General features: G+C 42.8%; 2 protein-coding genes and 1 long non-coding RNA gene across 11 annotated transcripts in view; 1 reads left to right on the top strand and 2 right to left on the bottom strand.

Annotated features, from left to right (window-relative positions):
• The window catches only part of ZFHX2 (zinc finger homeobox 2), a 149,701-nt gene extending 133,216 nt beyond the window's left edge, over positions 1–16,485 (top strand). For all 4 annotated transcript variants that reach the window (XM_068242206.1, XM_068242198.1, XM_068242202.1 and 1 more), the window contains one exon: positions 14,878–16,485. In XM_068242206.1, coding sequence (XP_068098307.1) covers positions 14,878–15,677 — 800 coding nt within the window. In that variant the 3' untranslated portion in view covers positions 15,678–16,485. The remainder of the gene's footprint in view (positions 1–14,877) is intronic.
• The window catches only part of LOC137522184 (uncharacterized), a 70,409-nt gene extending 48,784 nt beyond the window's left edge, over positions 1–21,625 (bottom strand). Inside the window, exon 1 of the long non-coding RNA XR_011022261.1 lies at positions 21,072–21,625. This is a non-coding gene — a long non-coding RNA (uncharacterized lncRNA). The remainder of the gene's footprint in view (positions 1–21,071) is intronic.
• Positions 21,626–22,329: 704 nt separating this feature from the next.
• The window catches only part of AP1G2 (adaptor related protein complex 1 subunit gamma 2), a 102,393-nt gene continuing 97,428 nt past the window's right edge, over positions 22,330–27,294 (bottom strand). For all 6 annotated transcript variants that reach the window (XM_068242165.1, XM_068242151.1, XM_068242146.1 and 3 more), the window contains 2 exons: positions 25,246–25,344; positions 22,330–22,696 (listed from right to left, as the gene is read on the bottom strand). In XM_068242165.1, the coding sequence (XP_068098266.1) occupies positions 22,595–22,696; positions 25,246–25,344 (201 nt within the window). In that variant the 3' untranslated portion in view covers positions 22,330–22,594. The remainder of the gene's footprint in view (positions 22,697–25,245; positions 25,345–27,294) is intronic.

Here is a 27,294-nt window from a genome sequence, read left to right as displayed (position 1 = left end):
GTAAAAAAAACACTGTGCCTGCGCGGCCGCGCCCTCCCTCCCACTGACATCACCAGGAGTGTATTGCGAAGGACCAGTACAGTCTGCACCTGTGCAGTACGCTCCTGGTGACGTCAGTGGGAGCGAAGACACGGCCGTGCAGGCACAGTGGTTTTCCAACTTTAAAGTCGGAAATTCCAGAAGTCAACCGGAGGTGGGGACCGGAGCATCGGTGCGTGGCTGCGTGGGGACAGGACGCCTGCAGGGGACCATTAGAAGCCCCGGGTAAGTTCAACTGGTTTTTCCCCCGACCCCCCCCCCCCCCCCCCTTCCCCCTACAGTTGTCCTTTAAAGTATGTCTGAGCCAAGGACAAAAAATATGAATGAAGCCCATATTGAGCTAGAGTAACAGTTGATGAGTGTCTTGGCGCTGCTAGTTGTCCACAAACGCGGTTCCAAGCCTTGCGTGTACAGTGAAAGCAAGCCTTGTCCACAAGTGCTTTCTGTTACTGTGCAGACGCAGTTCGTGCCTGCACAGCTCAGAAATCGCTCTGCACCACTTGCAGCAACTTCTGCGGTGCTGGGGAGAATGAGCAGGGCCAGGACACTCATCAAACGGTAATCTAGTCCACCATGGGCTCCATTCAGTAGGTTTGTCCTCAGTTCAGGGGTACTTTAAATCACCCCTGAAGTTAGAGTGATATGGAGGCAGCCATATTTACTTTTAAACAATACCAGTTGCCTGCCATCTGATCTGCATTCTTGTTTAGGGTCTATGGCTGAAAGTATTGGAGGCAGAGGATCAGCAGGACAGCCAGGCAATCTGCTTTGTTTAAAAGGAATTAAATTTGTCAGGCTCCGTATCCCTCTCACTTCAGGTGTGCTTTAATTGTTCATGTAGTAAGCTGGGAATATATCATAAGAGTACTGTTCCCATGGTGACAAGAGGTGAAATATAAACTGTAGAAAACAAAGTCTGAGAAACTGAAAAGAAAAAATATATGTTTTAATAAGCGTAAATCACAAAATTACTTATTTAGTACTGACATGTTTATAGCATGTTTTATTGACTAAGATTAACTCAGAGACAAAAACAAACCCTGGGCAATAGAAAAGAAGCTTATGATGATAAAATACATAGGAGTAGAAACTGGCATATTGCTCCAGCAGGCTATAGCTCTGAAACTACCTGCAGGTTTCATTAAGGACAATGTCTCATTATAGATTTGTCAAGATACGTTTCGTTTCTAATACTATATAAAGGTTGTGACACGTTTCCGCATCCTACCCTCTGCTAGAGAGCCTCACTTCCTGCTTGGCCTGATGCCAGAACAGGGATTACCACATATTAACACAGAAATCCCTGATGGCCCTTTTTTTGCCGTTGTGGCACCGCATTGCATCCAAACACCAGTTGACAGTGTGAAACCGGCCTCAGGGTGTGTACACACAGCCAATTTTACCCTTTCCATGCAGTATAAGGGCGTACCAACACAATCTGTCCATAGTGTAGTATTCAAAATCTATTGGCATCCATACAGAGGTTATAAAGCCAAAATATGTATGTGCATGTAAATGTGTAACTTTTGTGCATGCATCCTTCCCATTTCCCCTTTGGGATTGGTCATACATGGGTAGGGGACAGGTCTACAGTTGGTCCGTGTTTAAAAGCATGGTGTCTCTTCCCATCCATATCTTCAAAAAACTGCGAGCAAATGTTCCTTTTTTTTTTTTTTTTTTACACAAAACCGCTGTTAACATCCTAAATTAGACAATCCCTATCTGAGTGTTGATACTACCAGGCAGTATCAAGTATATATTGTCTCATCTACTTTGGCATATCAGTAGGGGATTCAGAGGTTGCCTCTGCAGCGAAGCCCCTGGACCAGAGGGGCCCTCCTTCAACTGCTGCATTAGCTCTTCATAAGTTCTATGCTGGTAATGATCACCTGTATATGCGTTTTGAATAGTGGTAATCACTAACAATCCCCTCCTTCGCTTACATCTCTCTGAGATCCTTAGCAGGATTTGGTAGCCCATATTTATTGTTATTTATAGCGTGCCTAAAGGAGACATCAGGGAATAAAAAAACAACAACATTTACTTACTTGGGGCTTGCTCCAGCCCCTAGAAGCCTATGTGCCCCTTGCCACAGCTCCGCTGTCACCGGGTCTCCCAGGGTCCCCTCTGTAGCAGCCGCTAACCCGGCCAGTTGGATGGCCTTTGCGCATGCTTGAGAGCATGGCCGTGCCGCGCGCACTCATGTTGCAGGGGACAAAAGCATGACCATGAGTGGTGTGGCTTGCTGCTAGCGTAAGCGCAGGGGCTGCCAACCTCAGCGTCTGCTACGAAGGGCACCCTGGGAGACCCGCTGAGAGCGAAGCTGCGGTGAGGAAAACAGGCTTCTAGCGGCTGGAGGAAGACCCAAGTAAGTAAATCTGTTTTGTTTTTTTATTCCCTGATGTTTCTTTTAAGGAGGGGGCAATATAAAACTTACTGTGGGGCCCATATCTCCTCACCTACTGTCCATCTATATTTCCACGGCTATGGCTGAGATTAAAGCTGTAAGCAAATGACAGCTGGTAAATTTAAGTTTTAATCAGGTTGGATTCTACTGAGCTGTGCAAAATAATATATATATATATATATATATATATATATATACACATATACACATACACATACATATTTATATACACATACACACACATATATATATATACACATACACACACACACACACACTTTAACCTCACATTCTCAGTTGTAGCTTCCAGTTGCTTACAAATAATGGTGCACATTTTTTCTATATCTAGTATCTGCAGTGCCACCTTCTGTTTCATTACTGGCATTACAGCAGACTCACAGCCATTCTCGTAGCTGATCTCCAAGGGTAACATTTGTTCTTGACGTCTTCTTGCACACACTACTGGACGTTACACTAGATTTATGTTATGAGGCTAGAGAGGTTAATAGTGTAGTATAACTAACCAAACTGTGTGCAGTCATATGTGTTTGAAATGTGTATTATATTCTGAATGTCCTGAACACGGCTACAGTTCTTGCTGGATGTAGGATGGGACCTGTACCAATAAAGGACACCATAAACATCAGAGGTTACTCGGACATGGAGGCACAACCAAGCTACCCTCAGTAAATTCTGCTGGCAGTCTGAGACATAAACATGAATGCAAGGCTTTTTATGCCTATAGAAATTGGAAACAGCTAGAGCAGAAAGCAGACATTACTTGAACAACTTGTTTGGAGGGAACATGTTACTTTTAGAACAAGTGTTCTACCAATACCCCATGAGCCAGAGCGCTTATGACATTATTGCCTTATCAAGGCACTTAGGTATAGATTCCTATGTGTACAAGTAGCTACATTTGAAGCAGACCCATATCAAATCCGTTGAAATAAACAGTGAGCTGCAGCTTGCAGACAAACAGTAGCTGCATACTTTGTGAGTAGTCTGAAAATGGTTTGCTGGATGGAGACTGTAATGCTGTGTGGAGTGACACTCTCCCAGGCTGCCAGAGTGCATGTCTGCTCAAACCCACACAGTGGAGAACATAAGTGATCCAACAAACTTATACTGGATTTGTGTTTACAGCCTCCACCTGCATCATAACATGGTGGGCTTGCTCAAAAGTTAGTGAATTGGAGTTTATGCTATTGCAGACAGATGCACACACCCAGAGTATAAACTTACATTTAATAATTCAGGACTACCTGCAGTAACACAATCGCTAATTCACTGACAGCAGTTCACACAAAGTTCTGATATTATCCAGGTGAGGGGTGCACACGTTTGCTATTTAAAGAACCATTATTATGAATTTATTGCCATTTTTTAAAAAAGTTCTATTTAAAATCGGCAGCATTTCATTATATATATTTTTTTCCATTCAATTTTTTTTAATTTTTTTAATACCAGAACATCTGATGTACTCATCACTATAGTAAATATGCATTCAGGAACAGTCCATTAGAAGGTATAGGGGGTGAACAGCAGCTGCAGCAGGAACAAAATTGGTAGATTCTATAAACAGGTATTTCAGAAAGAGAGAGAGAGAGAGAGAGTTGCTGAGTGCTAAACATGACGTTCTCTTTTCTGTATTCCTCTCTCCTGTAACCAATAGACCTTTTGCTCAGCTATTAGAAGGAAGTAAAACAATTAGCCGATAAAACATTGCTCCAGATATCACTTTTTTTTAAGTGGCAAACGTCAGCAGTTTTTAGAGTGTTTTGCAATTGCAAGTGGGCCCCAGGCCTAAGGGGTGTAAGAGAAGGGAATTTAGCTCTCTGAGGTGAAGGCTGTTCTCTGTCTGAAAAAATATGCATCCAAGCATATTGAAATGCTGCTTTTCTTCTAATGCCATTATAAAATGAACTTTAACTTCATGATAGTGGTTCCTTAAAGGTGGCCATACATATAGTGATTTTGCAGCTGATCGACCGACCAATTTGATAATTATTATCGGATAAAAATTGGTGCTGCAACAAGCATGCCTGATCAACAATTTGACCCATTTAAGGCCTAAATCGGTCAAGTGTGTAAATCAGTAAAGCTGAATAATCTCTAGCCGACGAAGCCCCCGACCGCTGTCCACCCAAATGTTACAGTGCATGGAAATCTTTTACCTATTCAGCTGACACAAGTTCAGCTGCTCCTTCTTCCGCAGCCACGTGGGGCACAAATGGAGGAAGAAGCAGCTGAACTCGTGGCGGCCGGACAGAAGAGATTTTATTGCACAGGGACACCAACACATTAACATGTGGGGGAAAATCAATGGAGGTAGTAGATGCGGCATCACAAGGCCGATTCCCAAGATATTTCATGCTGAAATTGCTCAGGAATCGGGCTGCTGTGTATGGGAAGCCAACAGATCTCTTTCCGTTCAGAGAGAGATCTGTCTCTTGGTCTAATATGCCCATATATAGCTAGATGTATTGGCATCTTAACAGTGTTTTTGCTTCTTAAACATCTAGTCCAGGTTTTTGGATGATTCATGTTCTCCAGCGTTCTCACATCTACCAAAATTGATCCCATTGTCTGAGTAACAATGCCCAGTGTTCAGAAACCTGAATGACTGAGGAGATGTAGAGTCGTGATCTGTGTTGGCAAGATGCAGCTTACTGCTCACTTAGATGAGCCACAGGTAGGTGAATACATGAAAAAGGGCCAGGAGAAGACAGGAAAATACAGTTGTGATGGAAATTAGTAAATGTGTCATCAATGCGGTGACTGGAATATGAAACTACCCACAATCCTCCTCAACTTAGCATTTCAGCCTGCAGTAAACTACATGCACTGAATTAACAGCTGCTAACACAGCAAATAGGCATTTCTAAGGCTGGGTCACACTGGGAATCATAGCACTGCATTAGCGGAATTTTTTTTTTTAGGATGCAATTCTTGTTCCCTGAACAAAATCACTGAGCGCACTTGCCCCCCCCCCCCCCCCCCCAAAAAAAAAACACATTGCAAAATCACAATTGCTAAGCGTTCTGCGATTGTAAGAGTGAACTAGCCCTAACTTCCTAGACATTTCTTTGCTCCAGGCATGTTACAATATGAGGGAGAAAGCATTCCTTTTTGGCTGTGTTTTGTACAAGCTGAGGCCAAATCTTAGAATGTTGGTAAAATGTGATTATTGATTGATATTCTACTGTTGGCAGGGCTTTCAGCCCTTATTCCTATTGCGTGGTTATCCCTTAACGAATTCTCTCTAACCTACTCAGCCCTATCCTACCCACATAAACCTCTTCCTAATACCAAATCTAATCCTTTTAAACAACATACATTCCTTCCTGATGTGTAACCCTAACCTTAAACTAGTTATGCTCTCCCTGTACCTTATCTTCTAACACTGACTCACATATAAAGGCCTGAGTACACTGCATAGAGAGCACTGTCTGATGTACACACTAATGCACTGCACAGCAGTACATTCTCACAATTCAGTGCTGTATGCATTCTGAGGGCTGGGCAGAGCTGTACCATTTAGTACAGCTGAATTGGGTCAGCACTGCAATGGAGAGCAATGCAGGTGCCAAGCATTTGCGTATAACTCAATGGCCACCTGCCTTGCTGAGTCAAGTGCAGTGTGCTCAGGCCCTAACTCACCATCAGTCAAGTTTAGACACAGATGCTTTGTTATTGTATAGCTAAGCACCTATACAATTAGAGTGTGCCACCTAAACATTACAGCTAGCACCAAATAGCAAATTCCTGCTGCTTTGTAACATTCATCATATGACTGTGCCAAACCTAGGCAGTGTTAAAAGGCCTTGCGTGAGCTTCTACATGATGCTGCAATGGAATGACAATGAACTACTTATGTAACTTGTTTAGCCGTTTCTGGACAGGACCTATACTGCCTGTATATGAGATCAGAAAAGTGAAAACTGTAACATGATTTCACAGACCAGTAAACCCAATATGGTACAGTACATACATAGAGTATCTCACAGACATCAGAACACCTTTCACATTTTCAAATTTTTGTAAATATTTTATTATACTGTATCTTTTCATTTGACAAGAATGAAGATATGACACTTTAAGGCAACTAGCCTTCACGCGTTATGTGTAACTAGTATAAAAACCCGCCCATTTAAAAAACAGGCGCTAGGTCACAGCCGCTCCCCCCAACGCCCCCATTCCCCAATGCGCGCACATACGCGTCCCGCCTGCTCTTTCCCCACCACTGTCTGAAGTATATGCACACGGGGAGCTGCGTGCTTGGCAGTTGGAGAAAGCTGTTGTTTCCCACAATGCAATGAGAACCTCTGTGAACCGCACTCAGTAAACTGTCAGGTCCGGCCCTGTGTCCCTGCTCCCCAGCCGCTGTCCTAACTGTCCTGGCTGTGCACATGCTCAGTACAAGAAAGCCAGGGACACAGACAGGGAAAGAGGATGACGCAGGAACAGTTAGGTTTTATCATAGAGGATAACTGCAATGGTACTGGCTATAAATGTTAATTCAAAACCTGCATGCAGCGAGTTAGCAAAAGCAAACCGTTACAGCGCAGAATGAACAGCCTCATAGAATTGTCACGAGTTCAGAATTATTCTGCAATGCAACTAGTGCATTGTGAACGGAGCTTAAACAATATAAAGTAGTCAGCACATTTATGTCAAAACCACTGTCAACAAAATTGAGTACACCCCTAAGTGAAGAATGTCAAGTATTTTGTGTGCCCATCATGATTCCCCAGCACTGCCTTAACTCTTTTGGGGCATGGAGTTCACTAGATTTTCACAGATTGCCTCTGGAATCCCCTTTCACTCCTCCGTGACAAAGCTGGTGGAACTTAGAGAGCTTGAGCTCCTCCACCTTTTTTTGAGGATGTCCCACAGATGTTCAATAGGGCTTAGGTCTAAAGACTTGCTTGGCCAGTCCAGTAGATTTACTCTTAGTTTCTTTAGCAAGGCAGTGGTCGTCTTGGGGGTGTGTTTGGGGTTGTTCTCAAATTGGAGTACTGCCCAGTGTACCAGTTTTCAAAGGTAGGGGATCATGCTGTTTTAGTATGTCAACAATACATAAAGCAACTGAAGCTCCCTAGTGCAGCATTTATGCAGCCCCAAACCATGACACACTCACCCCCATGTTTGATTGTAGGCAAGAAATACTTGTCTTTGTACTCCTCACCTGGCTGCCATGACACACATTTGACACCATCTGAACCACATAAGTTTATCTCGATCTCATCAGACCAGAGGACACAGCTTTATTAATTAATAACCTTAAGTTAAGGCTCATACACACGGGGTACGGCCGTCGCCGCAACCACGTGGCACGCGCGTGTTGCGGCGACGGTTCGCCCGTGTGTATGACGCGCCCGCCCCGAACCGTCGCCCGTCGGAGCTGTCGCCAGGCGATTGACATGTTCAATCGCCGGCTACAGCCGTCGCCGCAACCTCGCCGGAACTGTCGCTAGCCCCGCATGTGTATGCGGGCTAGCGACAGCTACCCACACACAGTACACGGAGCATCCGGCGGGGGGAGGAACCTCGGCGACAGCTTCCGCCGCATCGCTAATCCCTCTGCTGCCGTGTGTATGCAGAGGGACTTGGCGACGAGCTGTCGCCGAACTGTCTCCGAACTGTCGCGCACACGCTCCCATGTGCAGCGACAGCTACAATTGTCCCCCCGTGAGTACTTAGCTTAAGAGATTGCCCAGCAAACTCAAGGTACACCAGAACTCCTAGGAGTGTGTAAGAGTGTAAAAAGGACCAAAAGGCCTTCCTACTAAAATGCTATGCAAATCAGAAATTTGCCTTCTTAAAACAGAAGGTATTTGTGATTATTCAGGTTGGAGTGTGTATATAAGGTGTCCCACAGTGCATCACTGATGAATATGCAAATCACCCCTCAATCAACATCAAAGGGATGATTTGCATATTCAGCAATGATGCATGGTGGGAGATCGGATATACTCACTCCAACCTGAATAATCACAAATACTTTTTTTTAAAGAAGGAAAATTTTCCATATCCTTAAGTTTCCTTGTCTTCAGCAATCTCTGTAGCAATGTTGCCAGCACTCATACATCTATTTGCAAAAGACAACCTCTGGATATGACGCTGAACATGAGCGTTCAGCTTCTTTGATCAACCATGCTGAGACCTGTTCCGAGTTGAACCTGTTAAACCGCTATATGGTCTTGGCCACCATGGTGCAGCTCAGTTTCAGGGTGTTAGCAATCTTTTTATAGCCTAGGCCACCTTTATATAGAGCAACAATACATTTTTGAAGATCTTCATATTTCTTTGCCATTAGGTGCCATATTGAATCTCCAGTGACCAGTAAGAGAGTGTGAGAGCGATAACACCAAATTTAGCATGACCCCAGGGAAGGAAAACTTTACTTAGGAGTGTACTCAGTTTTGTAGGCAGCTGTTTAACTAGTTACTGCACTGTGTACAGTATATCTACCCCCTCCCAGGGACATAAGTATTCGTCTCCCACTGCAATCGCAATCATTCTAGTCTCCGCCCATTTGTACACTAATCAGTGAATGGGAACACCGTTCTCATTCACTGATCTAAGTGCCGGTGATCATTGATCACCGGCATCAATGAAATGCCGGAGGTCATTGATAATAGTAAAACATACACGCATTCCTTTGTGTACACACAGTACACAGGAGGAATAAACCGGGGGGGGGGGGGGTATCTAGTGGTACTCTCCAACACAATAAATGTAGTACAAATACATAAATCCCCAATTAAAATTAACTCCTTAGCTCCCCCACTCTCCCATGGTTACCAAAATAAAACATTTGTATATAAAAGAAGAGGACATTAAAAAAAAAGTTACCTTAGGGATTCAACTTTTCAATATGTATGTCAGGAGGGTATATGATTGTTATTTTTGCAAATAAGGTCTTGTAATTAGTGATGGGTACAAAACTGAAAAAAATACACCTTGATTTCCAAATAAAATATTGTCGCCATACATTGCACTAGGGACATAATATACACATTGTTATAACCGGAACAAATGGGCAAATAAAATGTGCATTTATCCACAGTAGCATGTTTTATTTTGAAACTATAATGGCATTGGCCACAAAATGAGAAAGAATGATTTTTTTTCTTATTTTTCGCGTTAAAATGCACTTAGAATAAAATCATTCTTAGCAAAATGTACCACCCTAAGAAAGCCTAATTGGTAGTGAAAAAAACAAGATATAAATCATTTTGTTGTGATAAGTAGTGAAAAAGTTATTAGCAAATGAAAGCGAGGAACGCTGAAATGTGAAAATTACTCTGGTCCATAAGGGGAAAAACGCCTCAGTGGTTTACTAGTTAGAGCTCATTTCCATATGAACGTTTTCAGCCGCGGTTATGGAAATGCGAAATGCGCAGGGGCATCAGACAGTGCATAGACTGCACGTCTGATGTTTCCATACATGGGCTGCGATTCACCACTGATTCCCAGCGCATGGTTGCCTGCATTTTAATTCATTATAATTAATGGAATTGCAAGCGCTACCCCCCGGGGAGTCACGTGCAACGCAGAGCCAGGTTGAGCGCACAGCTCTGCATTGCATAATGGAAACTAGCCCTTAAACAAAAATGGCTGCGTGTTGCGTTATTTTGACAGCAGATTTACACTTATACAAGCTTTACACTGACTACATTGTATCAAAGCATCATATCTTCAGGGTTGCCCCATAAAAAGATAATATATTTACAAAAATGAGAGAAGTATATATATAGCAAAGCAAGAAGAACTCCTAAATGGCAGATTGTCCTTGGGAAAAGCATAATGATCAGCTTAGGGAGGCTTGTAGCAACATTTATTTCATAAAAAATGAATGGTAATTTATCTGTACTGAAAATAAAAATTCTTTGCATATGCATTTTTATTCAATGCAAGTATAACATGCACAATTTTCTAAAACAAACAAAATCTATTTTACACGACTTTCATAAATGTTTTTAGGACATACTGATATATGCAATATACAAAATGCAAATTTCCTGTGGGGCACTCAGGATTCAAGGAGGTCCCTCTTTGCAACCACATAAAGAGTGAGGGAGGTAGACATTCCCTGCATACTGGTAGCCATGTGCCTCTCTGAGAGGAGGAAAGGATATCTGGGACTCAGCCCCTCAATATTTTACTTCCCTTCTACTGGTGCAGACCGCATTCATTGGGAACCCTGAGCAGAGGCCGTGGGGTATGCATTTAAGCATACCCACATCTATTTGGTAAGGAGGATACACTCACCGGCCCCTTATCTAAGCTCTCCTCCTCCCAGGCTGGCCACTTAGCCTGTAAGCCTGCGCATGCGCAGAGGACCTCCAGTCTTCCTGTTCCGGATCACAGCACGACTTTATGTCAGAGTCGCCAATCCAATGGAATTTATAGCGGCCAGCCCAGGAGTAAAAAAACTTAGATAAGGCCTTGTTCACATTGCGTTCGGCTCCTGTGTCCGTCCATGGTGGGCTTATTTTGAGGAGTTTTTCTTTCTGATTCCCGGCTCTTGGGTGGGCGATTCTTTTTTGTGGTTCGCGGTTTCCGACACGTTTCTCCAGAGCGTTTTGGTAATTCACTCCCTGACGCAAGTCAGGAAGTGAACTCTGATCCAGAAAAGAATAAATACAATGTATTTATTCTTAAAAACGCGAACGCAATTGCTCCACAAAGCGGTTTTGTGAGCATTTTGCGTTTTTCCTGTACCTTCTATTAAGGCGGAATCGCCTCAAAAATGGCTCAAGCACCGCTTATCTAAACAGATCGGAAATGAACCGCTTAGATATTTACTATCTCATAGAGAATCATTGTGTAAGCGCTTTCAGGGCGATTTTGAAAGATTGCCTGCGCTTAAAAAAAAAAATAAAAACACCTGCAGTGTGAACAAGCCCTCAGGGCTGGAACCCACTAGAGCGATTTTTGAGCGTTTAGGGAGCGTGATAAATAGCTAGCGATTTCCCTAAACGCTCTGCCAATGTAAATCGATGGTGCTAATTCCACAGAAGCGATTGTGATTAGCAAAATCGCAAACGCAGGACATGTAGCATTTTGTTAGCGTTTGCGCTTCAATGTAAAGTATATAATCGCTGGCGTAATCGCTCATCAAAACTTGCACGGAGCGACTTTGCTAGCGTTTTAAAGTTACTGTAAACTGTAACAAAATTAAAATTAATTGAAAGGTCCAATCAGACTTTAAACCGCCAATCGCTACACAACTGCTGGCAAATTGATTACACTTTTTAAAATCGCTCCCTAAAACGCTCATGAAATCGCTTACAAACTGCTCATACAAAACGCTAGCGATTGCGATTTGCGATAGTGTTTTGTAGTGGGTTCCAGGCCTCAGAGTGTATCCTCTTTACCAACTACCAGTGGGTATGCTTATATGCATACCCACGGCCTCTGCTCAGAATCCCTTTAAAGTGAACCACCACTTACTACAAAAAAAACATGCATCAGTGCTTTGCAAGACTTTTTGCAATTTAATGCGGCTAAGAATTATTTTTCCATTTTGGTTAGTAGCCAGCTATGAATTTCCAAGACTGACTGAAGGGGAAATTGCTCTTCTATGCAAGTATGAAAACTATACTCCCTGTGTGGAGTACATACTGCCCAGAGTCTTGCCACCTTGCTGCAGGAGTTATAAGCTGCACAGAGTAGGAGTTTATTACTCATTTTCTACACACTGACTGGCTGGAAACTTGGTCACGCCCATTTACAGACTGGTATGAACTCTGAGGAAATACAGTGTTTTACATGGGCATTTCACTTTCTTACATATAAGTGAGCTAACATAATGTTTGGCATTAGTCCCTGCAATGTGTAGAGGATGTTGAGAATATGGCCTATTCTTTAGTAGTGTCACCTCTCTGCTGCTGTACAGGCAAGGGGAAGTAGTGTTTCTCTGCATCCACACCATTCTTAAAGGGAATCTGAACTGAGTAAAGTTATTTAAAATACACACATGATGTAGCTGCAAATGAACATAACATACTTGCCTCACCGGCAGTTCCTCTCAGAAGCTCACCATTTTCTTCTTACAGTGAGCCCTTCTAGTTCTGACAATATTTTGTCAGAACTTATATATACCAGTTGCTGTCAGTTACAACTGAATGTGCAAGGTAATGTCCATGTTTCCCTATGGCTCAAGTGGGCAATATTACAGTTTAACAGTGTGCTGACCAGGAAGTTGTTATGGGGTAATGGCCATTTTCCAAATGGAGGACAGAGAATTCCATTGATCACAGTGGACAAACAGGACGCAGGAGAGGAGAAAGAGATTGATGAGTAGACTACATGGGAGAGAGGAGTATGACCTGTGTATGGTTATTTTGACTTAATTTTCAGTTCAGGTTCTCTTTAACCACGCTGGGAGAAGGAAATAAGATTGCAATAGCAGTTAACCTCGTCCTTCCTGGGCAATGATGCAGGACTAATAACTTGCATTTTGAATACCAGCATCTGCAGAAATTCATGTTCCTGAAAAGCAGGCATGAAAGTAATTGTTCCGTATATGTAAAGTTTGGCTTTACAGCGGGGACTAAGCCATTGCTGCAACCTATCACCTCCAGCAGGCTTCATTTTTGTAGGTACTCTTGTCTTTCCTGTGTGGAACTCTTGATACTGGAATTGTGCATTATAAATATTTTGCTTACACATTTAGCTATGAAAAAATTGAAAGTTAATCTATCCGATTTGGTGTCGACCAGAGTGATTGAATCAGCTGACAATCAGAAAAACGGATACAGCACAACTGTATGCATACCTTATAAGAAAAAAACCTATTTAATGAGGTCATGTGTTCATTACATAAAGGTATGTTAAATATAACTGGTCCACTATTCAAGACCAATGCAAATATACAGTATGAGCAAAAGCTGTACAGATACACAGAGCAATTACATGGGTTTTAGTTGATGAAACTATATAAAATTTGTAATTGTTATTTGAGCAACTGCTCTATTCTTATTCTAGTGTTCTTTCCATAATTTTCGATTTTCAGCCCTTCTGTGTTTTCAGGGAAACCCGTTATGTTAAGAAAAATTCAGTGTTTTGAGCTCTGATCAACAAAGATTAATGGAAAAAAAATGTTCAGCTTCCTAATGCTGGGAATACACTGTTTCTGCCATGAGTTTCTCCTTTCAATCGTTTTTGCCGCTCGATTCTACAGTCGAGTTATCTTCTGCTCTTTTTTATCTTTTTCCAGTCACTTCTATCAGAAATTGAGAGGCGAAAGAATCGAATGGGGGATCGGACATGTCAGAAATGATCTATGGAATCATCTACTCACCTAAAAAAACAACTGTGTAGTCCCAGCATTAGGCCTCTTTCACACGGGAGGTTGATTTGCCTGGCTGGCTAAGATGTGACTCAATGCAGTGGCTGCCTCTACACTGCCCGTGCTGAATGCTAGCAGGCACCTAGCCATGCGCCTGAGCAGCTGACAGAAGGGAAATGCACCGCCTTCAGGCTCCCATGTGAAATAGGCCATACTTTGTTTTTACGTGCATATAAAAAATTCCTCAGTACCTCAAAGAAACTGACTGGAATATCAAAGTTTGTTCAATTCACTGCTTTAGTCCAAGAGTTAAAAAGGAGTCTTGCTATTTACTTCTGCAGCAGGATGGGAATTTATAGACAGTCATGGCAACAGTACTCCTAACAGAGTCATTGTTAGAAAGAGCAGTTGGCGCACACTGTCAGTTTGGGAAATGTTTAACTGACTGCAGATTGAAATGGAAAGCTTATATCTAATTACATTGCAAAAAGATGCAGCACTTATCGGTTTTTGGCAATTTTGAGTGCTGTTCAAAATTGAGCTGCCAGAATGTTATTCAGGGCTCCAGGCCTTTTGGAGGTGGATGAATGAAATGATTGGCTGGCCAGAAGCAGTAAGACAATTCACAGATACGTTTACAAAGTAGTTTTCCCGGACTACCTAGTTCTAATTTAATACATTTCATGTAGCATCTACCAAAACACACTTTATGTAGAAACCAACAGTTTCCTGGCAATTATTATCATAAGTTACACAGGGATGAGTCCAGTTGTGATGAGTTTTCCCTGACTTTAGCTGTAACCAACACAGAAAGGTATACATGTTGATATAATACAATGTTGGAATATTCATGGAAATTGTATGTCTAGTTAATAACAGCATTGATCATACAGGTTAACTGTGACAAATCAAAAACTATTATACAGGATGGATGGATGGAAAGGGTTCCTTATAATGCTCATGATAAAAACACTGTTTCGGATCACGACAATTTGCTGCCTTGCATATTCAACTTAGTACTTATTCCATTTAAGTTTTCCTTTATGCCTGCATGCCCTATATTTCTTTTTCCTATCAGTGCTCTTGCTTATCCTCTTCTCACCAATGTATTTCTGTCTCCTCTCAGGCCCGCCTCCCAGCCTCATCGGGATGACGTCTTCTGTACCTCCAGCTCTGCTTCCCCGTGCAGCTCCAGCTGCTCCTTCTTCTACGCACACAGCCAATGATACCACTATGGAAACCTCACAACCTACAATGACCCCTGAAATCACTGGTCCCTCTCCTCTGAAAGCGGCTCCTCTCATGGGGTCCCCTTTTATGCCTTTTTCACTTGCTCCAGCTGCCACGCCCCTGTTTACCTCCCAAATACAGGGTCCATACTTCCAGCAGCTATATGGCTTAAAAAAGCGTCTATTCCCAATTAACCCCGTCATCCCCCACACGCTCCTTGGGCTACTTCCAGCTCCCCTCAAATTGGCTCCTGAGACATCATCACCCCGAAAGCCAGAACCATCACAGACAAAAGCAACAAGCGAATGCAGTATGGGCCAGGCATCGAAAGAGGGAGAAGAGAGTGTGGATCGAGATGATGACTTAGATGATGAAGATATCCCAATGGTGGATGTGGCGATTAGATACCAGTGCCAACGCTGCAAGACTTCTTATGATGAAGAGAGCGAGGCAGAAGCTCATCAGCGTTCAGGCTGTTACACTGGCCCTCCTCCACACCCACCTCCGCTCAGACTGAGGGTCTGCACCTATCACTGCCTGTCCTGCCAAGTACTACTGCAGGGTCCTGAAGCTCGAAGCCAACACCTGAGGTCACAGCAGCATCGTGCACAAAGTGCATGCAGTGATGGAGCATCCTCTGCAATACCTCAACTCAGGCCAAAGAGTGCTGCTACCTCCGTGCTCATGGCTTTATAGAGACACTCTATGGCTGTCTCCTACTACAGACATGCTTTCAGCCTGTCTTTCTCTCTTAGTTCACTTAGTGTGTTTGTTTCATTTACCTCCTAGAGTGTTTGTAATGGATTCCCCTCTGTGTATGTGTCCCATTCTCAGTGTTTCCCTACTTGTGTGTGTCTGTTACAGAATAAGCATTCCCTCACCCACGAATGCTTCCTTACCCCTCACCTGCTGAAGCGACACTATCCCTGCAAGCTGACTCTCTATTTTGTATCCGTGTCTCTCCAGCAGGGAATTATACTCAAAGAAGTACATCACAACCCAGGCCAAAAAGAAAAACAAAAACCCCTTTAACCTCTGCATAGAAATACTGAGAACCCAAAGCTTTTCTGCGTTTCCTGATCCTGGTGCCAAAATAAGTGTGACCTCTCCCTGTCTGTGGACATTGTACTTCAAATCCCTGATGGTGGGAGAGGTAATGACTGAATCATAAACCAATGAACAGGGAGAGGTAAAAAAAACAAAAACTGAATATAAATGTATAACCAAAAGTTCCGAAATTGAAGGAACCAAACACAAGACAATGCCCACTCTTCTGTTACACATGCATGTACACATTTGTGTACATAGAGAACTGGGGATTTTATTTCAGAAGGGGGGATATAGCAACTCTCCACCAATGACTTGAACTTTGTATTACTTGGGGACTGAGGACAGCGCTCCAAGAACTCTTGCTGTGATGCTTTAACCATTTGTGGAGGGGAAAAGGGAAGGGCTTTATCTTTTTTGGGGGAGGGTTATGGGGGGAGGGGCATTTTCACTCCCTTTCTCTCCTCTATCACTTTTCCCGTACCTCACTCTCAATGTTTTAAGTTTGGGGTATTTGAGGGGGAGGGGGGAGGGTTGGGATGATTAACCACCAAACAAGGACACGTAACAAAAATGAATACGTTTGAACCCAAAGTTGCATAAAAACAAAAGAAAAATATTCACACCAAAAAAAAAAAAAAAAGACAAACAGAATAATGGATGGATTGATGGACTTCTGAAAATGGACAATTATTTGTATTATGGGTAGAAGGAAAATGCTGGGTCACTGCATAGAATCCATCACTAAGAGCAGCATGGGATCTCTACAAGAAGAGGCACGTGTTTCGTATGGACTTCATATAGTCTTCACTACCATGTAGATAGGGTTACTAACACTAATCTAAAACAAGACAAAAACATTGTCATTTGCTCTGCTTGTTTTTGCCATTTCATACCGCTCACATTTCTTTTCATTTGACTGTGTCTTCCGTAATACACGATACAATTCTCCTTACTAGCTTTTTTTTTTCTTAATCACTTCTAATCGTGTAACTAAATATTTATTGTAAGATTTAGAAAAAAAAATCTGTTTTGCCATCTAATAGATGTGCAGATGACAGATTTCTGACTACCCATCTAATTGGTTGCAATACATACTTAAGGTGGCCACTAATGATCCAATTTCTAGCGAAAAATCGTTAGAGCGATCAGATAATTCTGATCGGAATAAAAATCATTCACTACACCATCAACGAACCAATCTTTGCTTCCTATCTATAACAACAAACAAGAAAATCCAAATTTTGGTTTGACGAAAATCCAAATCGAACGACTATTCTTATAATCATGTATAATTGATTGTGCCCATCAACGGACATTATTTACAACCAATCCGATCAGAATTTCTGTTCGATCAAATGATTTTTCGCTAGAAATTGGACCACTAGTGCCCACCTTTAGTCAGTAGACAGAAAAAAAAAAAAGTCTGTTTTTTTTATCCATTATACTACTGCTTCATTCATACTTTTATGTTGATATTAGTTTCCATTTCTGCCAGAAACTTAAAATTGTACCGTGTATGGCAGCCTTCAGTTTCTTATAATTATTTTTAGTTATTGTAGAGTTCAGGCTTTACTTGCATCTGTGTGCTTGTAGTGCAATATCCATGCATCACAAGCTAACAGAAACTGTAACAGCTAAAAGCCAACTCCTCCCTATCACATTCATTAATGCTGTATTGTTAGACCTACCAGTTGTTAGAATTAATACACATCTCCACATTTAGCATGGTTTCTTTTGACAAATTTCTTTACCTGCAGTTGGAACGGACCGTGAGCACAATGATGTAAAGTAGACAGCCTATGGTCATGTAGCCTTGGCATGGACGGGATTAAAAGACTTCCTAGCAGATCTATCAATCAAAAAGAGCTGGCACATCCAAGGTGAATCTTTATTGGTTCCATATAAAACATATAGCCAACATTTCGGAGCCACGTAGGGTCCCTTTGTCAAGGCACAATTTGCTTGAGGGCAAAAATCTGTCTGCCACCGTAACCCAGCTCCTGTAGGGTTAATGGAAAAAGACTCCTCTAGACACTCGTGCACAGCGATGTGTACTCAGCGGGTGGCAGACAGATTTTTGCCCTCAAACAAATTGTGCCTTGACAAAAGGGCCCTACGTGGCTCCGAAACGTTGGCTATATGTTTTATATGGAACCAATAAAGATTCATCTTGGAAGTACCAATAAAGATTCATCTTGGAAGTACCAGCTCTTTTTGATTAAACATTGTACAGAGGGTGCACTCCCCCTAGAGACAATGGGTTTGATCCTGTAGTGTGTGCGAGACAACACAACCACTGTTATGCCTAGCGGATCTGTCCTATCCCCCTTCATGTTATTATTATTATTTAGTATTTATATAGTGCCAGCATCTTCCGCAGCGCTGCACAGAGCATATTGTCTTGCCACTTAACTGTCCCTCAGAGGGGCTCACAACTAATCGTATCATAGTCTAGGGCCAATTTAGGGGGAAGCCAATTAATTTCTCTGCATGTTTTTGGGATGTGGGAGGAAACCGGATCACCCAGAGGAAACCCAGACAGACATTGGGAGAAGATACAAACTCTGTGCAGATAGTGGCCTGGCTGGGATTCAAACCAGAGACCCAGCACTACATGTACATGGATCCAGGATTTTATTACATATCAATCACTAGTGAAAGTGAAAAGTATTATACAGTGGACCAAGCATCTCCAACATTATTTCTCTCGTCCTCGTAAATGCGGTACAAGTCAGTCTGGGAATAAACATAAAACTAAAATAAACACAATTTAATCTTATAATATACTTCAGGAGCATCTAGACATTTCATCTTTGCTGACCGAAGTGGCCAAGGCTTACCGGTATGTGAGAACCACAGGCTGTCTATTGCTTTTCTGTCTACAAGTAGCATTGATCACTGTTCAGTGTGGCGCAACTAATTCCAGATCGCTTGCACGTTCCTTGCAGCTTGGAGTTGGACCAGTCAGATTCACTTCCTGTTGAATTTGATTGGTCCAGTTCCAAGTGGTATGACATTTTAGCCAGCATCTCTACTGATCACATGCACAGCAATAATTTACTGAAGGAGGGCTATAAACCTGTTTACTTCTCGCATCCAGTCTTGTGTGGATATTTGCCTCGCATGATTGGATGTTTAAAATTAACTCGGCATCACATCTCCTTACGTAAATTATCCCGATAAATTGCACTTGTGCTTCAGTAATTTACGGCTTGCCATTCCTAACCCTCTGCCTATGTATCATCTTCTAACCATGCATCATCATTCTATACCACGCTCTTTTCCATTCATTTGATGGCTTCTCCTTCATGTTTTATGATTATATCACCGTACTGTCCAAAGATGTCAAACAACTGTGACCGACCTCTCTTCTTTGTGAACTCAAGAAGCCTTATTCATCAGTCTTCTAATTCACTCATTTTTTTACGTAAACCTCAACCCACTCTTTCTGGAAAATTTAGTAGCCTGGATTAAATGCTTTATGGTTTGTCATCTTTATATGAAACTAATAGAGCTTTTTGGCACCATGATGCTTTATGTAAAAGCAGAGGTGAAATATAAAATTCTCTGTTAACAAAGTCACTGTTAGACTCATTTACTGCTAGAATATCATAAAAGATTACCTGCGTGGCATTTGTGAACTTTGACAGCAAAGTTAATAAGTTAATGACACAGACCCCACGATTGCTCCAGTAGCGAAATGATATTGCTAAGTGCCCAGTTAAAGCACAGGGGAGACACAAGAGCTCAGAGAATGCATAGGGCATGCATGCAGCCCGATAACAACACAGGGACAGTTTTATCACCACACTGTATGTAGATTCACAGAGCAATTCGTAGCCCTGCTCAACGCACAGACACAACCGCAGCCGTCTTATTTGTAAACCAAACCAGTATCGACGTACAGAATCAGCTACTTTCACCAGTGCAGTGCTTCGCTATCATGTCTTCAAAAGCACACAACATATTAAGCTACAGCTTAGCGTGGCAATACAGAGGTTAAAAACAGATTTGGCTCAGTCCATGTTTAAGCTACTTCCATGACAACACCATGTTATAAACTGGAAAATCATAGTATGCTAAAAACAGTCACATGAGGGGCAAGAAATACAAGGATTCCACCATAAGGAGACATTGTGTGGCGTTTTTGTTTGCTGCCGATTCACATGAAAGAAAAAACGACAGCAATTTCTTTCTCTGTTATTCAATTATGCATGCATTAAAAAAAACGCGCAACCAAATACAGATGGTCGTGCCCACATGTTTCCACTTTAAACATGTTTCATTACACATAACTAGCACTATTAATATGCTGGTGCATTAATAAATTACTGCATCACACAAACCGTACGTGAGTAGAATTAGTTTCACACCTGCGAATCAGACTCCTACCAGGCCTGATCTTTTTACTAGTGGTTTTATCCCCCCCTGCCATCTCATCAATGTACCATCACCATGTTCTGTCCTCTTTGTTTTCTGTTGTCACCTACATCACATGCTCTCTGATTAGCTTTTTTCACCCTCTAATGTACTTTGTACATTTACTGTGTTGAAGAGTAAAATACGACAAGGTTACACTAAGTGAGAGACTGGGCCTTGCAAATGCTTAATATTTAGAACAACTTTCAAGTTATCTAAAACAGAATTTCAGACTATTGCGCTATTAAACATAGGTAACTAGCGCCAATGCCCATAGTTCTGCTAAAACAGAGCACGTTGCTACATAGGGTTCTCCTAACCGCTCTGTATCTTCAGACTGTCTGGTGACCAGCTGCTCACCCAACTTGGATTGTCGCATGCAAAGAGTTTGAGGATTTCCTCAGAGTGATGTATAAATGGTTAAAAATATAAAAACTAAATTTAAAATGTTGCTACTGTGTATGTGTTTTCTATAAATCTATACCCCTTTCCGAAAAGGGATCATCTGTCACTTGAGCACAAAAAGACAGACCCAAAGCATGACAAAGGCTGCTCCACCATGATTGTGGTCCTACTGATAAAAGTGGCAATTTTTTGGTTTTATCATGATTTATATCTCACCGTCTTCCAGATGGTCTTGTGTCCTTGCCTTGACGTTTCAGTGATGTCTGTTCTTGAAATCGCATGAAGATCTTGTACCTGGGCAAGTTTCCCCTTGGCAATGCTGTTGTCGCAGACAGGCCAAAATGGCAGCACTTCACATGCTTACTCAACAGTATGCACACCACAGACAGACACTTGGATAGCTAGCGTGATTATCATTGATAAAATCAATAAACGGTAACCATGTGCCATCCTCTTCTATCCTTTATTTGCGCCACTTCCCATTACAATCCTGGCTTTCTCGCTCTTTGGCATTCGATTTCATGCACAGTCTGCACGGCACAAAAATAAGTACCAGGTGCCAGCTCTGAGGGGGTCGCGTCTGTGCCAGCCTCTCCGCCAGCGTTTGTATTTCTGCCAACTCCACTATCTGCCTCTTTCTAGCCATCTCATTCTGTCAGGGAATATCTCACACAGACTGGCTTCCTGTCTGTATCTCTCTGCCCCACACACTCTCTGTACCAGGCTTTCTGCCCAGATATGCGCACACAGGGCACAGACAAACAGATGCAAATACATGAACACGCACACACAGATGGTCATTGCCCACAGCTGCCAGCTCACACCTCAGGGAGCAGAAGTGGGTGAGTTGGTGGGGGTGAGATATATATATGGTTGGATATTGGTGGGAGGGTAGAGAAGATGCTGTTTTTCGATGGCGGATGCATCTGCTACTCTGCGCACTCTCCCTTCTTCGTCACTGTGCGCTCTCTCCCCGTTGTCTCTTGCAGTCTGTCATCTTGAAGGGGGCAGGTACAGGCTGGCTCAGTGCCACTCATATGAACCCACCATCATCGCACTCTGCTCCCCCCCTTTACACACAATTTCTAGCAACCCCCTCATCATCACCACACAGCATTAATTAGCTGGAGGATTCATTATACTCACAAATCCTAATTAACACAAACAGCCTAAGGGGAATTGGCGAATCTCGTTACGGCAAAAGAAGGGTTAACCATAGCTGCATAGTTTTCTGTGTGCCATATCAAACTGAAGCCTCCTATTTACACATAGCAGGTACAATACATGTTTTGAGTGAAGATAGCTTTGAAATGAAGCTGGGTTGGAGCAAAAGAAGACAGAAATAGGAAAAAAAAAGTCAAGGTAATCTATTGCCACCTACAGGAATTCTGAAGATTGGATCGTTAAATGCAATCCAAAAATTCAATTTTATTCATCTGTTTTGTCAAAAAAAAAATCCAATCAGACTGGAAGCTAGGAAATCAATAAAAATTTATTACAAGTACTTGAGCATGTACTCCTGTCTAAAAGATGTCTGCTCACAATGAGACATGCCTGTCTGTAGCAACGTGTCATACTCACACCAAAAATAAATAGAAAGTTCAGTGAATATCAGCTATGCCCTTTGTGAGAAGCACAAACACTAATTTGTTCCTTTTGTAATACACTCTCTGAGATTTCTGACACCGTCGTCTGTGTGCTCAGCCCAGCGTCCCACTGGTATCTGTCGGAGCATTTCCTTACTGCCAAGTCCCTGCAGGAAAGTCATTGACTTCACATACTTCCTGGACTGAATTTCCATTATGTGTGAAAGACAGACGCAGACGCATTCGCAGGGGAACCTGAAAGACAGGGTCATTATCAATAAAGGGGGGCTTAGTGGGGAATGCTCAATGCAGAATGTAATTCATCAAAAACAATCACTCTTATTTCTTGTTTAACGATTGTAAATACTAAACCACAGAATTTTAAGTGGCAAACATTATTCTGGTGCTTGCTAGTCATTTTGTAACATCGATTTCTAGCAATAAAATCACCAGGCAAGCATCTATATTATGCATTCTCTCACTGGCTTAAATGACTATACGTTTCAAGCGGAACTCCACAAAATCAGCTAAATGCATTATTACATCTGATGCCCCCAGTGTTAATAAGCTGTGCGTTTCATTTTAAACTCAAGTGAGACGACTGTGGAGGCTGACATAATTATTTCCTTTTAAACAATGCCAATTGCCTGGCTGTCTTGCTGATCCTCTGCCTCGAATACTTTTAGCCATAGACCCTGAACAAGCATGCAGATCAAATGTTTGACTGAAGCTTTACAGCATTTGCCGCATGCGTGTTTCAGGTGTGTGATTCAGACACTACTGATGTAGGAAAGGTCTGCAGGACTGGTATTGTTTAACATAAAGTAAATATGGCAGCTTCCATATTCCTCTCACTTCAGTTCACCTTTAAAGGGAGTCTGAAGTAAAAAAAAAAAAAAAATGAGAATGATTTGCATGTGTAGTACAGCTAAGAAATAGAACATTAGTAGCGTAGATAGGAGTCTCATATTGTTTCCAGTACAGGAAGAGTTAAGAAACTCCAGTTATCTATGCAAAAGAGCTTTTCTGAGCTCTCCGACCAAACTTGGCCAGACACAGTGCTGTTTTCTGAAACACTTAACTCAACCTGTCTCACTGTTTGTTTGTTTAAGGTTTTACTGCAGGACAGTCATTAGCTCTGTTCTGTTTCATAGTTTAACCACCCTGGCGTTCTGATTAAATCGCCAGGGTGGCTGCGGGAGGGTTTTTTTTAAATAAAAAAAAAACTATTTCATGCAGCCAACTGAAAGTTGGCTGCATGAAAGCCCACAAGAGGGCGCTCCGGAGGCGATCTTCCGATCGCCTCCGGCGGCAAGAGATAACACGGAAGGCCGCAATGAGCGGCCCTCCGTGTTTCGCTTCCCTCGTCGCCATGGCGACGAGCGGAGTGACGTCATGGACGTCAGCCGACGTCTTGACGTCAGCCGCCTCCGATCCAGCCCTTAGCGCTGGCCGGAACTGTTTGTTCCGGCTACGCTGGGCTCGGGCGGCTGGGGGGACCCTCTTTCGCCGCTGCACGCGGCGGATCGCAGCGCTGCAGCGGCGATCAGGCAGCACACGCGGCTGGCAAAGTGCCGGCTGCGTGTGCTGCTTTTTATTTCGTGCAAATCGGCCCAGCAGGGCCTGAGCGGCAGCCTCTGGCGGTGTTGGACGAGCTGAGCTCGTCCAGACCGCTCAGCAGGTTAAAATACAGAGTTTTGTAAACTGTAAATATTAAAAAACGATGTATTGTTAAATATATAAACTGAAAATAAGAATGAGACTTTTCTTTGCTACTAATGTTCTATGAATTATCTGTACTACACATACAATTCATTATATCATATCAAGGCTTTTTTTTCCTTGAGGCAGGGGTCACACTTGTCTTTCAGTTTCTACACTTTGCAGAAAACTGAAAGACAAGTGTGACCTCTACCGTACAACAGCGAATGTAATTTATAGAGAAAACTGACAAATTGCGCAAGATGTCAGTTTTTTTTCTGCATGCGAAATCTGCATTAAAGTGTGACCTAGCTCATTGATTAACATGAGTTCTCAGTTGAAGTCAGTTTTTCTGTGCAGAAAACGCGTACGAAAGCCGGTAAGTGTGACCCCTGCCTCAGTGTCTCTTTAAATGTTAAATACAGTTTTTTTCTACTAGGAGTGTTCATGTGACCAGCTTCCTTATTTCCCTCCTTGTAGTGGAAATGAGATAAGATCCATTCACCCCTGGTAAGATCCAGCACCCTGGCAATTTGACAGCCTCTTCCTATAGATGTCTGTGCAGGTACTGTGTAAGTAGATTCTGCTTAGTATTGCCAGCAGAGGCAAAGGCTCGGGTAAAGTGAATATGTGTTGAAAGCTAATATAAATGTAAAAAAACAAAACCTCTTGCCCTTGCTGTAGTGCTGACTAGTTCAAAGCTAGGCCACCGCACCCTACCGCTTCCAGTATGTAGAATAGAGTTTGCCAACTGGGTGACTACACTCCCCAGCTGCCAACACTGCATCTCTGTGATATATTTCCAGTAGTCTTGGCACAAACATTAAGTTGTGTACATAAGTGAATTGGAGCCAGGATCATTGTAATTACCTAGTAGTGCAAAACCTAAGCAAGACAGCGTTTGGGGGCTATGGATACATTTACATTTAGATTAGTCCTCTAAATCTTCACTCAATCTAACTGAACTTAGTTGAGTGTTGAGCCGGTCACATAGTGTGATTAAGCAATCGAGTGCAAAGATTGTTCAGCTTATGGTGTGTGTGCGAGACCGACATTTCTGTAACTATCAGTATAGCCAGTCCTAAGAAGTGTAACCTTTGTACCTTCTGTGGATTCAGGATACGGATAGACTGCGTAACGGATCCTTCGCCAGAAGCTGCAACTATACTGCCGCTGGGAGCTTGAAGCTGGAGCTGAATACTCTGTTATAATCACACACAAAAAAATAATGTATTAATGGCAAAAAAAAGAAAAAATGGTGAAAAGAGGCGTATGGCTCAGAACATCTGTGAGGACACCTTTTAAACACTACCATTAGCCTGGCCGTCCTGCTGATCCACTGCCTCTAATACATTTAGGCCCCGTTCAGACTGCAGAACGCAGACCGCAACGCATGCGGACCGCAACGCGTACGAACGCACGCCATCCGCGTTCGTATGCGTTGCGTGGCTGATCCCATCACTGAAAAGTGAATGGGACAGCCATGCGTTTTTACAAAAAATGCGTGCAGCATGCGTTTCCGGACCGCACAGGTCCGGAACGCATGCAGTGTGAACATCAGACATTGCACTCTATGCAATGTCTGATGTCGTGCGTGTCGGCCACCTGCACGCGTCGTGAACAAGCATGCAGATCAGGAGTTTCTGAAAAAAAATCTGACAAGATTAGCTGCATGCTTGTTTCAGGTGTGTTATTCAGACACTACTAATGCACGAATGATCAGCAGGATGCCATGCAACTGATATTGTTTAAAATAAATAAATATGGCAGCCTTCATATATTTTTCAATTAAATTTTCCTTAAAATTTAGATATTATTGCTGTCTGTATTCCCAAGGTAAAGTAAGCTTCGATTCCTGGTTGGCGGTGACCATGTGACATGAGAGGATAGGAAAACTTTCTCCCAAACAGTACAGTAAATTTGCTTAAAAACATAAATACCCTTCCCAGCTCCATATCCTCATGATCAGATTAGTCATATGGCTGATGTGGGCTCTTCTTTCATAATTTTGAACACCTGGCGAGCTCTTAGGCCCCGTTCACATTGCATGCCTTGCCGTCCGGATTTCGGCAACGCATGCAGGAGGCAGACACGCACAACATCAGATGTTCACACTGCATGCGCGACGGACCAGTGCGGTCCGCAAACGCATGCTGCATGCATTTTTTCCCGAAACGGGCGGCTGACCCATTCACTACAGTGAATGGGTATCAGCCATGCAACGCAAGCAAACGCAGATGGTGTGCGTTCGTACGCGTTGCGTTCCGATCGCACGGCCATCTGCGTTTAGTAATATGAACAGGGCCTTACAGCCTTCAGGAGCTTGGTAGCCTCGGTGTCACACTTCCCATGTCCCTCCCTGAAGTGAGAAGAGTTTGGCATGCTTGGCCATGTTCCCTCCCATGGAGTGCTGCAAGACGTAAGGTTGACTTGCTTAATCAGGTGCACGGCAGTAACGGCAAGAGATATCGGGACGAGTGCCCACTCTGTGTCCTGCGCACTATGCATTACCTGACCGTCGCTGGTTCCTTCCTCCGTCCATACATGCGCCCCACGTAGTTGCTGGAGTAACGTGGGTGTATGCCGGCAACCACGTGAGGCGCATGTATAGACAAAGGTCAACGCCCGGAGTCAGCGGCGGACACGGATAGGTAATGTATAGTGCCCAGGGGGGTACAGTGAACGTTAGGGGGACAGTGTTGGGCCAGCGAGGAGGCGGACGCGACTTCACAAGGCCAATTCCGAATCGATTTCAGCATGAAATTGATTGGGAATCGGCCTGTGGTGTATGGGCAGCCAACAGATCTCTCTTGGCTGCCTTAAGGTCTTGCTAAATTGCAATTAGGTTCTGGGGGTTGTAAATCTCTTTAAAAAGGCTTAATTTGCTGATGGATAGTACAACTAAGCTTGTGCACAGAAAAGGTCATGTGTCACCCAAACTTGTGTTAGTTTTTTGGTTAATGGATTATCTTGATATGTACAAACTTCTTAAAGAGGAACTCCAGTGAAAATAATGTAATAAAAAAAGTGCTTCATTTTTACAATAATTATGTATACATGATTTAGTCAGTGTTTGCTCATTGTAAAATCTTTCCTCTCCCAGATTCACATTCTGACATGTATTACATGGTGACATTGTTACTGTGGGCAGA

Source organism: Hyperolius riggenbachi, chromosome 1 (genome assembly GCF_040937935.1).
Source record: "Hyperolius riggenbachi isolate aHypRig1 chromosome 1, aHypRig1.pri, whole genome shotgun sequence".
NCBI classification, from domain to species: Eukaryota; Metazoa; Chordata; class Amphibia; order Anura; family Hyperoliidae; genus Hyperolius; species Hyperolius riggenbachi.
This window is presented reverse-complemented; position numbering and strand designations above follow the sequence as displayed.